The sequence below is a fragment of the Passer domesticus genome, chromosome 3, assembly GCF_036417665.1.
Source record: "Passer domesticus isolate bPasDom1 chromosome 3, bPasDom1.hap1, whole genome shotgun sequence".
In the NCBI taxonomy this organism is placed as follows: Eukaryota; Metazoa; Chordata; class Aves; order Passeriformes; family Passeridae; genus Passer; species Passer domesticus.
The window spans coordinates 65,380,520-65,393,316 of NC_087476.1; the positions used below are offsets into that span (position 1 = coordinate 65,380,520).

General features: G+C 37.2%; 1 protein-coding gene across 3 annotated transcripts in view; it reads left to right on the plus strand.

The window, feature by feature from the left end:
* The window catches only part of UTRN (utrophin), a 337,069-nt gene that overhangs the window by 143,289 nt on the left and 180,983 nt on the right, over positions 1-12,797 (plus strand). For all 3 annotated transcript variants that reach the window (XM_064413617.1, XM_064413616.1, XM_064413618.1), the window contains 5 exons: positions 1,088-1,172; positions 2,666-2,871; positions 4,013-4,130; positions 5,924-6,129; positions 7,646-7,800. In XM_064413617.1, coding sequence (XP_064269687.1) covers positions 1,088-1,172; positions 2,666-2,871; positions 4,013-4,130; positions 5,924-6,129; positions 7,646-7,800 — 770 coding nt within the window. The remainder of the gene's footprint in view (positions 1-1,087; positions 1,173-2,665; positions 2,872-4,012; positions 4,131-5,923; positions 6,130-7,645; positions 7,801-12,797) is intronic.

Here is a 12,797-nt window from a genome sequence, read left to right on the forward strand (position 1 = left end):
CATGTGGCATGTGTATAAAATGATCAGGAAACCATACAGGTATGATCAGGAAATGTACTGCAAACCAGTTACACATGAAAATACTGATGGATATTTTTCCATCAGATTGAGTTAATTTTGTTAGCTTAGGTTTTTCTGTTTTTTTTTTTTTTTTTTTTTTTTTGTTTTGGTGCTGTGTGTTTTTTGGTGTGGTGTTTTTTTGGTTTTTTTTTTTTGGTTGGTTGGTTTTTTTAATTTATATTGGCTTTTTTTGAAAGTATTAACTTGAAATTGAAAGTTAGAATAAATCTTTACTGTGTAGGAAAACTGAATGCTTGTAGCAGTTAGGAGAAAAAGAAATGAAGCCGTGGTAGAGCTTAGAAAATCTTACTAAGTGTGTCTGGGATTCTTCTTAAACATTACTGTAGGTTAGAAACTCCTGTGTTCAATCTCATTGGCAAGACTGGTTGGAGCAAAGCAAAATTTTTTTTCAAGCAAAGCCTGGAGATCCAAATGAAAAAATTAAATTATTTTAGATTATTTTATGGATGACAGAGGTAAGAATTTATTGAGGAAAGGGGCTTATGATAGTTCAGGATAGGAAAAAGATGGTTTTTTACCCACTCAGACGTGAAAATAGGGATTCTCCCACTGCTTTGAGCACTACATTTTCATCACTGACTTTAAAAAAACTCCTAAAAAGCATATAGGCACATTTATTTTCACTACAACTGAGTTGTAACACTTCTTTTGTCAGTTAGTTCCCAATTTCTCTGCTTTTGTGTGACTGATCATATAATGCTTTGCATCATCTTTTCTTCAAAGTATATTCAAATATTGAATTACAGTTTTGGTGCTCAGACAGTAAAAGCCATGTAAACGACCCATCTACAACAATTTACTTCTTTTCAATAGTTAGGTGTGACACTGGGATGTATTGAAAGAACACTTTAGCACCTCTTGAAGTTTTTATTGTTTTTTAAAGGATACCTTCCAAAAATAATTTAAATATATCTGAGGCATGGTGTAGAATTTTTTGTGTCCAATAAGAGATTACTTTTCTGCCATTAATATAAGTTGTGTTTTTATTTCTCTCTGCTGGCTGTAGGTATTCAGAGAAGTGCCGGACAAAGTGAGAGAATTGGAGGCATTTGTTGCGCAGTCCCGTTTTGTTACAAAGACAAAGCCTCCCGGTGAGTCATTGGTTGTTCTGTTCTGCTTAATTGTCTTGAGTGTAATCCTGTTTGCAGTCAAAAGTAATTAAAAAAGGAAAAAACTATGAACTTAGACAAATAAGAAATATTGAACCATTGTGCTGAACTTGAGGCTGCCTTCTCATTACTGTGGGGGAGAGGGAATGTTTGGGTAGGGAAGAAGTCACCCTGCTCTTCAGGACTGGAATTCCTCTAAGAGTTTTGAAATGGAGAAATTTATATAAAGCTTAGGCCTCCTCATCAGGACTAGGTACAGAGTAAAAACTAAAATAGCTGTGTTTGTGACAGCCTGTTTTCTGTGCTTTGTTTCCTGTGGATTTGTGATCATGCCTTTGACTAATTAAGATCCACTAGAAGCTTTCCATACAGCTAATTATTTGTAAAGTATCTCTTGCATGTGGATTTTTTTTGCAGTCCTATAAAGGGCATTCTTCTTCTGGCTTGGTTAGCGGGACAGATGGGGCTCCCTTATCTGCTAGATACTTACCTTCCTGAATCTCTTAGGGAAAGCTAAGTATGTGTTCTTGTATCAGACACTGACACTGGTCATATTTCCAAGTAGTTGGAGGCAATTCAGCAAATACAGATTGAAAACAAAATACCCATGTCTCCCTTTTGGAAATTTAGGCCAAGAAGACAGCCCTTGCCTGAAAAAATTTTCAATTGAACCTCAGTGAATGAACTCTAATTTTTTTTTTTTAATTTCAGCATCAGTAAACAAAAATTGAGGCAAACCAACTTCTGTTTTGAAACCTTGAATTCAGTTTGGTGTCCTTTCATACAACATGTTTGTTAAACAAAACTCCTGTGTTTTGTTGTTTGAGGGAAGTGTGAAATATTCATGCTTCAGCTTGTTGTAGTTTAGTGTTTCTTGGAATTAGAACACAACTTCTGGAGTGAATCTTACTATTAATTTCAGCTCATTTCTCATTTGTTGTGTAAGGTTAAAAAGAGAGAAAGATGTGACTGAACTAGAGGGCATCTATCCCTTCCTCAGAGAGTTGTGTAATGCCAAGTCCATGAAGCATCTCTTCCAGAAGCTTCACTTGTGCTTAAAAGAATTCTGAGCCAAGTGGAGATCTTTCTGCCACATAGTACAAAACTGAGGAAGACAGTTTTAGATGTTTATCTTAAACAAAAATATTGGGGTTTATGCTTAATAAGCATCAATGAGAGTTTAGCTTTGTTCCATTAGGTTTAATGTAATTTTGTCTTTGCAAGTTTTCATCTTGTTTGCTTTGAATTTAGGCTGAATCATTTGGGTGAGTCTTTTTGGCATGCAGTAAGAAAACAGCTGCCTTAAAGGTGCATAAGTCTCATTACTTAGCTTCTGGTTGTTAAAATATAATTTGTGCTTTCTCTGTAGATGCTGTTGCATATTTATAGGAATTACAAAAAGCCCCCTGTAATTCTGAGAACTCATGTGGCCATGACTACTTTTTCTTTAACAGAACCCCTCCACTCTGTTTCAGATATCCAAAAGGTGGTGCTAGCATCTTCTTCATTGGAAATTCCTGTTCAGTCTCAGCCGACTTTGGAACTTTCTGCACCTGCTGATCTGGACAAAACTAGAACTGAGCTGGCTGACTGGTTGGTACTGATTGACCAGATGCTCAAATCAAACATAGTCACTGTGGGAAATACTGAAGAGATCAATCGGACCATTGCACGAATGAAAGTATGTGTTTTTCTGAAGGCTAGTACAAAATTGTCTCACATTTTAATAGTTCTTACATTCACTAAAGTAATTAAAAGCAATGACATGTTTAAGGGGAAAAAAATCCCTGACTGCAACTAAATGCATAACATGAAAGTTACACTTTAAAAGCTCTTATTACACTCCTTTCTCCTTCAGAACCATTTTGTGTTTATTCTTTTGTCCCTGTGTGAGCTAAGTGCCATTATTTTTTTGTTTAAAACAAAGAAAGTGGAGAATACCTCCTGACATCTTTTGGAATTTGTAATAGTTGATTTACACCGAAGACTTTAGAGCAGCTTCATGTCTGCTTAGTGGGTGACCTTTGATTCTCTCTTTACTGGTTTCTAATGAGTTTTGTTTGCTGTAGTTACACTAAACTGATTTCCAGAGACATGCTAAGAGAATTAAAAGTTGTAACATAAATGCTTATGATGTAAATGTTTATTTCTGTTGATAGCTATGATAGCTATGTTAAGCTGTGACTAAGAGCAGTCTTGGTGAGATGTATGCAGCCGTTAAGGTTCATTTTATTTGACTTAATATCAATGAACTAAGTGTAGTGTAAAAGCTGTAGCCTAAACAAGAACTAAACTGTTTCTGTGAGTATCTCACATAGCCTGGAATTTAGAAGAATAACATGATGTAGCTTTGGAAACACTTTCTTTCAGCTGTATAATACTTGCGATATTCTGGTACATGTAGAGAGCAATGGTTTATAGAGCAACATTATATAGTCTAATTGTTCCTTCTATTTGTTGTTCTTCACTTTCCTCCTGCGCCCACTGGTGCTTCTGATATATATAAATGATGCCAGCTTGGTTAGGAGTAAAATAAGTTATGGAAACTTATTTTCATGTAAGTCTATGAAAAATAGATATTGGAAGATATTGTGCAACAACTGTGGTAACTATGTGGTTTGTATAGGTTAACCTTCACCTCTGGATTTTCAGTAATTGCTATTTACAATATTTTAGCTTTTTAAAGCAGTGCTATGGTACTGTGACAGTTCAAGAGTTACAGTAATGATGAGACCAGCTGTACAGCTGTGGAGACGTGTATTTTTTTACCTAAACAATACGGGTGAATTTAACTATTTTCTACTTTTTGGACTTAAAAACAGATAACCAATGCAGATATGGACCATCGGCACCCTCAGCTTGATTCTGTTTTTACGTTGGCTCAGAATTTGAAAAATAAAACTTCCAGTTCAGACATTAGGACAGAGATCACAGAAAAAAGTAAGTTTATCCATCCTGTGTTTGCAAATTCATTGTTTTCATGGCAGTAAAAAATCTTCATGTCTTTTTCTGAAATTCTCCATTGAGCTGAAATTGCCTTCCTTGAAAAAGAAAAAACTTGGCAATTGAGAGTGGCTTTCACTTAAACAGTCTAATGAAAATTCCTAGAATGAGAATTGACTCATGTTTTCTTGACTGGCAGTTTTTTCAAGTGTGAAGATCAATAGTTTTGCTGGGATTTTGAAATATTTTGTGAAGAATTTGGGTTGCTTCACAGCCGCAGACCCAGGGATGAGGATTTTATTTATTGAGAAAAGGAGCTAATCATGTTTATTTTTTTGTTAAACTCTGAGGCACTGGACAGTTAAAAACATTAATGTATTGACTGTAGAACGATGACTTTGTGTGTGTACTTTGAATATTGTTCACTGAGAGTAGAGATTTTAATTAACTGACATGTACTTGAAAAATTAATTTCAATTTAAAGGTCTCCACTCCATTTGAAAATTTATTTTACTGGTACCTAAGAAATGTACAATTGTCACAATTTGAAACTAGTGGACAGTCTGTTTTTTGACGTCTTAAGATTTGCTCATTGCTAAGATTAGAAAACTCAGGCAGCAGGGAATACCATAGTTAGAAGTAAAAATGGGAAGATATATTTTATGTTCTCCTCTGTAATGTAGTTTTCCTTTACTCCATCTTCATTAATTTCTTTGGTGTCCATAAGACTTGATGGAGATGATGTGGTCAGATAGGAAACCCAGAGATGGGTGGTTTTTCTGGGGGTCTGATGAGATGGCATCTGCTGTCTGAGGTTCACAGACTGTGGACTGGTAGGGGCAGTAAGATTCAAGAAGCAACTTAGTTTTGCAGTCACTTGGAACTAGGGGTGAGGTGGATACTCAGGGCGGGATAATAACCGTGGGAGTCAGTCAACAAAGGGACAAGACATCAGTCACAAAACGTTCTGGATTCTTCAGCAAAGCTGAACAAAGAGTAAAGTACCCTGTGTTGGAAGTTTGAGTTGCCCTATAGTTGTTCTAGGCTCTTATGTTGTATTTTTCACTCTTTGTTTATTAAAGGTTAAGTGTGTTTATCCATCATCTAATGAAACTATTTATTGAGAGAGGAGTGGAATTCCTTCTACTTGAAGGAAGTGAGGTGTAATCAATAACTCCTCTCTTCTGCTATGCAATCTGCTAATTTCTGTAGAAACCTGTGGTGGAACTAAATTGCCAAAGTAGTTTGATACTACCTTGTAGAATGTTTCTACATTGGCCAAAAAATATTGTGACCTGTAGTACAGGTGCCATGATACAGTGGTCTGGAATACTCAGTTTGCTTTGTACAAGCTGTTTAAACAGTATTTATTTACTTATTTATTATTTATTTATTTATTTGTACTGGTTTAAGTTACAGATGCACAAAGATGACTTGCTGGTCTAATCACCCTAAAATTGTGCTCCTTAGAGCCCTGCTGCTGACATATCTCTGCTGTACAGTTTCCTACATGTGTGTACTTTAAAAGTAGTAATGACTTTGAAATATTCCAAAAATAATAGTTGCACTTGTGTGCTGACCTGCTTAAACAAGAAGAAGCCAAACACATTTGCATTTTTTTATTTGCTTCTGTGAATATGACAACTAGACAGGGAACTAAAATACTGAATATTGAGACTATTGTATTTGAGAATGCTTTATATTATTGCCTTTTGCCCTGAAGATTAAGAGGTAGTTATGGCTTCTTTTTCACTTGCCACATTTTTCACGTTCTGTGTTGTCCTCTGCAGTGGAGAAGCTGAAGAACCAGTGGGACAACACCCAGCACAGCGTGGAGGTGCGGCAGCAGCAGCTGAAGCACATGCTGGCAGACAGCCTGCAGTGGCACGAGCAGAGGCAGGAGATGGAGCACCTCATGGAGCAGTGCGAGATCCGTCTGCGGGTGCTCCTGCAGACCCCAAAAGAGATGCTTGCCAAACAGATTGCAGAGAGCAAAGTGAGACCACTTATGCTTATTTTTTCCCATAGCAGATTCCTGAGTCTGTGTAATGCTACTGGATTCAATTGATGAGTGAATGTGCAATTTAGTTGTTTTACTATTTTGTGTCTCTTTTTGGGCATGATATTTTAATTGACTATGTTTTTCAATATATCAGACTTCCCAAGAATTCCATTTTGGGATGTAAACAGGGGGCATGTGTGCCTTTTAAAGCTTACCTGAAATTAGTATAATTTAGCATCAAAGAAATGATATCATGCAAAAAGCTTGAACCCCAGACCAAATAAAATGTAATGATATTGCTGCAGAACTGAATTCATAGAAGTGTTTAACAGTGGCTTAGTAAATCGAGGAATGGACAAAGGTATTTAAAATTGTCCTGGATTTCACTTCTGGTGGGTGCCAGGCATATCCAGTGTTTTGTGGTGGGTTGTTTTTTTTTTTGTTTGCTTGGGGTTTTTTTTTTTTGTTTTTATAGATTTTTTTATTCTATGCAATCTTTGATGCTTTTTATATCATATGAAGCGTGCCGTGATAAATCTGTAAGTCTAGTGTCCTTTGTCCTGGTGGCTGTCAGAAAAAGGCAGGCTGTAGGTGGCACAGTATGAGAGCTAAAGACATGAAGCAGTGAGGAGAGGATCTTGCAAGTGCAGTATTTAGAACAGGGATATAATAGAGTTTAAAAAAAAATGTGCATATATATATATGTATCTATGTTCATGAAGGGGCAACGTAGGGATACAGCTGGTAATGAAAGAGGCAGGGAATATGACTGTGAGAGTTGCTTACCAATCCATAGCTGTTTAAGTAGACAGTAAAGTTTTGTGCTTTGCACAACTATCTGACTAGTGTCTATATCTGCATAAGCAGGGAAATAGAAATGGACTATTAGGTCTACTTTGTTTTCTTATGTGAAAGCAGGTCCATGCCCAGACAGAAAGTTGGAGGCCATGATATGCAACTGGATATATATATATATGCAAATACTCTTTTTCATTTTGAAATAATATTGAGTTTAGATTCTCTAAAGTCAAGGCACATTGTAATTATCTTGCCACAATAAAGAAACCTTTCTAATGTATTTCCTTAATTTTAAATGAAAAACCAAAAACCCCAAAGAATGAAATCAAATTCTCATACTGCACATTTCATTTATGCTGCTCTTAAATGCTGCTTATGTTGCTATTATAATAATTCAAACTCATTCATGCTACTCAAAATACAGAAGTATTTTTATTTCTGTTGCCAGTAGACTATAAAAGAGGATTTCTCTAACCTTTGACAGTTCTGGCAAATACAACTTTTTCTCACCTATTTATGTTTTCATTAGTTCATTATCAGGACATTTAATATCTGTAGATTTTTCTCTTTAAGATTTTACTCCTAGATGAAAAATGTGCACACTTTTCTTTTTAGAAAAGAGGAAAAAATAAGGGTTTTATGATATGTGATAAAGTGCATAATATGAGAAGTAGTCTGATTTTAATCTGTCTCATTTGGCATTGCTTTTTAGCTGTTGGTACAGGATTTGCATAGAGGTGACATCACAGTAGCAGCATTCAATGATCTTTCTAATAAACTACTTCGAGAGTATCGTGATGATGACTCGAGGAAAGTGAAGGAAACCACTGACCAAATGAACACTTGCTGGGTTAATTTGAACCAAAGGTAACTACAAGGTTTCACTCTATATGCAGCAGCTTGTGCCTTAAACTTGCATTCTGTGTATACATGTGCATTGTAGTCTCTTCTCTGTGTGCTGTAGTGCAGCATTTGGTGCTGCTGGGGATGATTAATCAATTGCAGTCAAGCACTTTTGAGATTGAAATTCCCACAGTTCACAATGGAAGGCTTCTGTATGACTTCCCATTTATGCTGTGTGTTTTTAAGTAGAAAAAAAAAAGGGACTTCTCATGTTTGCTTTCAGGTTTTCCTGTAGCTGTTATTCTCTAAGTGTCTTTGAAAGTTCCTCTCTTGCTCTTTATTGCTGGTGTGATTCATGTATTGGTAGTTTATTATTGTCCTTCTTTTTCGTAAAGGCTGTAAGTGTTCAGCTTCATCTTCCCATGCATTAATTCCTTATGTCCTTTCATCTAATGGAAACTTCCTCTGAATGGGGCTGTGCTTTGGGTTCTTGAGTGTAATCCTTCCAGTACTCCTATCTAGAAAATACTTGTGCTGTAGGAACTGAGACTTAATTGACAATTCTTTCTCTTCATCCTCTATTAAGATGTATCTGCAGATATGTCTCAATGAAAATGTGGAATTTTCCTATGTATATTTTTTTTTTCCTGCAGGGTAATGTAATTTCTGTAGAAGTTCTTTTGAGTATTTGGTATTGATAGACAATTAACATTTAGAGTAGTGTCTGACTCTGAAATCTTAAAGTCTATATGTATTGTGGTGAGAGGGAGAGAAGAAAAAATTGGTCCTCTTTATGTGCGAGTGGGGAAGATGACAACTAAAGTCTGTGTATACATGTGCATGTGAAAGCAGCTGCTTTTGGAATGGGATGTCAGTTAAAGGAATGAAAAGCCTACTTAGTAAAGCTTAAGGAGATGTTTTCTCTTGAGGAGTGAGAGGAGGAGAACATTATAGGAACTGTGAAATTAGAGAACAGTTTAAATTGGAAGAGGCCTTAAAGATCATCCAGTTCCAACTCCCTGCCATGGGCAGACCACTAGATCAGATTGCTCAAATCCCCATTCAGTCTGACCTTGGATACTTCCAGGGATGGGGCATTCACAGCTTCTCCTGCTCCAGTGGTTCACAACCTCACAGTGAAGAATTTTTCCTGATAGCTAATCCAAATATGCCCTCTTTCAGTTTAGAGCCATTATTCTTGTCCTGTCTTTATGTGCCCTTGCAAAAAGTCCCCCTCCATGTTTCATGTACGCCCCCTTTCAGGTTCTGCAAGGCTACTGTAAGGTCCCTTGGGAGCCTTTGCTTCTCCAGGCTGAGCAACTCCAACTCTCTCAGCCTTACCTCATAGGAGAGATGCTCCATCCCTCAGAATATTTTAGGTTTTCCTCTGGATCTGCTTCAACATGTCCACATCCTTCTTTTGTTGGGGCCCCAGAACTGGATGCTACATTCCAGGTGGGATCTCAGTGGAGTGTAGCGGATGTGCAGAGTCCCCTCCCTTGCCCTGCTGCCCACACTGCTTTGGATGCAGCCCAGAACACAATTTGCTTTCTGGGCTGCAAGCACACATTACTGGGTCATGTCCAGCCTCCTGCCCAGCAGCACCCCCAAGTCCTTCTCAGCTGGACTATTCTCAGTTAGCAGGTAATGAAGGAAGCAGAGTAGAATGTCATCCTATCCTTCCTTGGAGGAAAATTGTTCTTCTGTCATTTTGTGCTTTGGATGTAGCAGCTTTTTTCCTAGTTAATTAGAGGATGAAGGGAAACAGCTCCTTGTTGGATTAGCACTGACGGTAGACTAAAACTCTGTATTAGTCTCATTCACATTCAGACTTTGCAGTAGTGCTAGAACTGGCATAAAACTGCCCACTACTCAGAGAAGGTGACCAGAAAGAAGAGCTCCTGCCTGGAAGCCTCTAATTAGTTTTGAATCTGCTTAAAGTCTAAAATAATAAGCTACTGCATTTTGCTGTGTATAACTGAAGCTCCTTAATTATCACTGGGGCTACTGTTTGAAGTCTGCAGCCTAAGGAAGGTGAATATCTGCTTTGTTTATTAACTAGTGGCAGAATGTAAAGGACAGCTCTGAGAGCCAGTGGGTAGCCAGTGTGGAGCTGCTCAGTGTAACCCCATCTGAGCAGCACAGTAGAATTAAAAGGGGAGAATGTGCAGTGAAAGCACCTTTTCAACAGGGTGAAGATTTTGTACTTGCTTTAAATGCAATAATTAGAAATACCAGTGATGAGGCTTACTTTTTGTGACAGATGTTGGGGCATGTGGGACTTACACACAGAGTGGACATGTAGCCCTATGGCTTCTATAAAAATAAATCTGTATTTATAGCATAATGCTTTAAAATACCAGTTTGTTCCCCTATTTGAAAGTTGTGGAAAGGGTCCTTCGTAACATCACCTGGAAGGATTGTGGTTCTGGTCACCATAAGAACACTACCAGGAAGAGTATAGGCATGGCATGTAAAGTGAAGGGGCTTATTTTAAAACTGTTGGCATGAAGAGATTGAAGCTCCCCAGCTTGACATTGTGTAAATGGGATATTTTACCCAGTGGCTATTTAAGCTCTATTTTTATACTTTAGGGTGAAACCATAGTTGTTCTTTGTGTTTGTGCTGCCTTGGTAATGGATTATAGTTTCTTTCTGTACTGTCTCAAATGTTAGTTTCTGAATTTCTTTTGATCACACACATGTATGCATTGCAGATTTTTAGTATAAATCTGAAAAAATAATTGGGTGGAACAGAAACCTAAAACAGAGCCATGAAAACTTAAATAATAGAATAACATTTTTTTTCTTGGTGTGTGTTTGCCAATAGAATCTGCACAAACTTTCTCCACTATCACTGTACTAGGTTAGCTGTACTTGAAAATAATTCTCCAGCTTCTCACATTTGGTTCTTGCAGAGTGGAAGATATATAGATCCTTTGTCTTTTGAGGCTGCTCTAATTGTGTCAGAATTATTTGAAAATCTGAGTTATGTTTTTATAGCATAGGGTAGTTTTTAATCTGCAGTACAGAATCCTCCTTTTTTTCTATTTTCTATTTCATGTTTGAGGTCTTTACTAACAGAGGAGGAAAGTATTTCCATTTGCTCTCTAAAAGTTTTGCTCACTACTGCTTGCTATACATGTCCTTTTTAAAAACACCCATGTAATCTTAGGACATTAGTTGTAAATTTGAATGTATTTAGTGACAGGATTGTTTTTCAGCTTTAATTCAAATATATGGCAGCAGTGGGTTGGTAACAGGATTTTATTCTGTCCTTAAAGCTCAACCAAGCAAAAAAAGCTTGAGAAATTAAAACTTTAGGATAAAGAAAATATTCTTCAATGAATATTGTTAGCTTCAAAGTTCAGGTTGTCTTGATTCCTATCTAATACATCAGTACTTAGACTTAGAGATCTGGGTCACTTAGTGTTTCATCCTTTGGGGCTGTTCTTTTCCTTTGAAGGTCACCTTTATTACCAGTCTGTTCTTCCTGCTGTCACTCCTGTTCTTCCACCTTTGGCCTTAATCCCCCGCTGGGAAAGAAAATCCCTGCAGAGGGAGAGGGTTTTGAAGTTAGAGCTCATAACTGCTTTTACTTTACGTTTTCCTCACAGTTCCTTGGTGTGCTCTAATTTTTTAGCTGGTGCTTATTACCTTTGCTGGACAGTGTCTATCAAACTACTTGTTATCTCTAACATGCTGTGTATTATTTTTTTCTCAAGACTGGGTGAAGCATTCCAGCTGCAAGTGAGAAGCAAGAATGAAAGCTTCTTCCTCTCCTAGTCATTTGCTAGCTGCCAAAACTTGGGCAAGCACAAAGTCAGGAATGATTCTAAGACTCTTATTTTGGCTGAAGCAATTATTAGCAAGTGTTGTAAGACCAAAGCTTCTAAAATAGGGGTTGCAACACTATCTTTGTGCAAATTGTCTCTGAAAAGTTCAGTTGGTTATGCTAAAACTTTGGAGTGCGAGCCTGGCAGAATTGGGGTTGCATGAGATTTCCTCATAGTCCTTGAAAGAAAACAGCTTTTGCTTGTATCTGCCTTATCTGATGTGCTAGTAAACCAGGCTACTTGCTTTGAAACGTCATCCTGAATGGTACTAAACACCCACTGCTTCTTTTCTAAAAGGAATATTTTAACTAGTTCTGAAATTCACAATTCCAAACATAGTTATTCCTTCATACTGCTGAGCAGTACAGCCTGACAAGGAGGAAAGAAAGCTGAAGTAGATGGGAAGATGCAGAAGACACAAATTTGGGCCTGTCTGGAGAAATGTGGAAATACCAAACGCTGAGTGTTTTGGCCTTGTCTGTCTTGAAATTAAATATCAGTTTACCCCTAATATATTATAATACAGCTAGTGCTTGATGTGAAAATAAATTTAACTTTCTACTTATTCAGCAGAAGCATTCTAGCTGCTAGCTCTGTTAGAGGTTTCTCTACAGTGTTCTGGTGTGGGACAGCTTGTTTCTTTTGTCCTGATTTTGGGAGAAGGAATGCTGCAGAGTAAGAGCCTCAAATGGGTGAAATTTAGTTTGTCATGCTTTATTAATGTTGCTAATCAGAGCTTTTAAAATTGCTGACTATAATAGTTTCTCATCTGAGTTTCATTTCAATCACTAGAAGACAGTACTCTTATGCAGAGCCATAAGGTGATTTTTTTTCCTAGGAAATTATTTGAAGTTGCTGATAGCTTAAAATGTTCGGATTATATTGTTCTTACATGAAAAATCCTCTTACGGACAAAAGCTTTAGTTTTTGCATCAGTTAGAAATCTTTTGGATGATTGAAAATTGGGACCATATTCTGTCAGTCTTTAAGTTTGTTGAGCATGGTTGACTGTTATGATGGCCGTGCATTATTCTGTTTGTTTGAGTGATTGTGTCAAAAGTCTTCTAGCAGAGAGAACCAGGTATCTGACTTTTTATCCCTTAGCACTTTAACTCTTAAGAATTTATGGCAGTGTTTCTGTTCCTCAAAAGAGGAACAAAAATACCTGAAGCACTCAGTGCTTCTA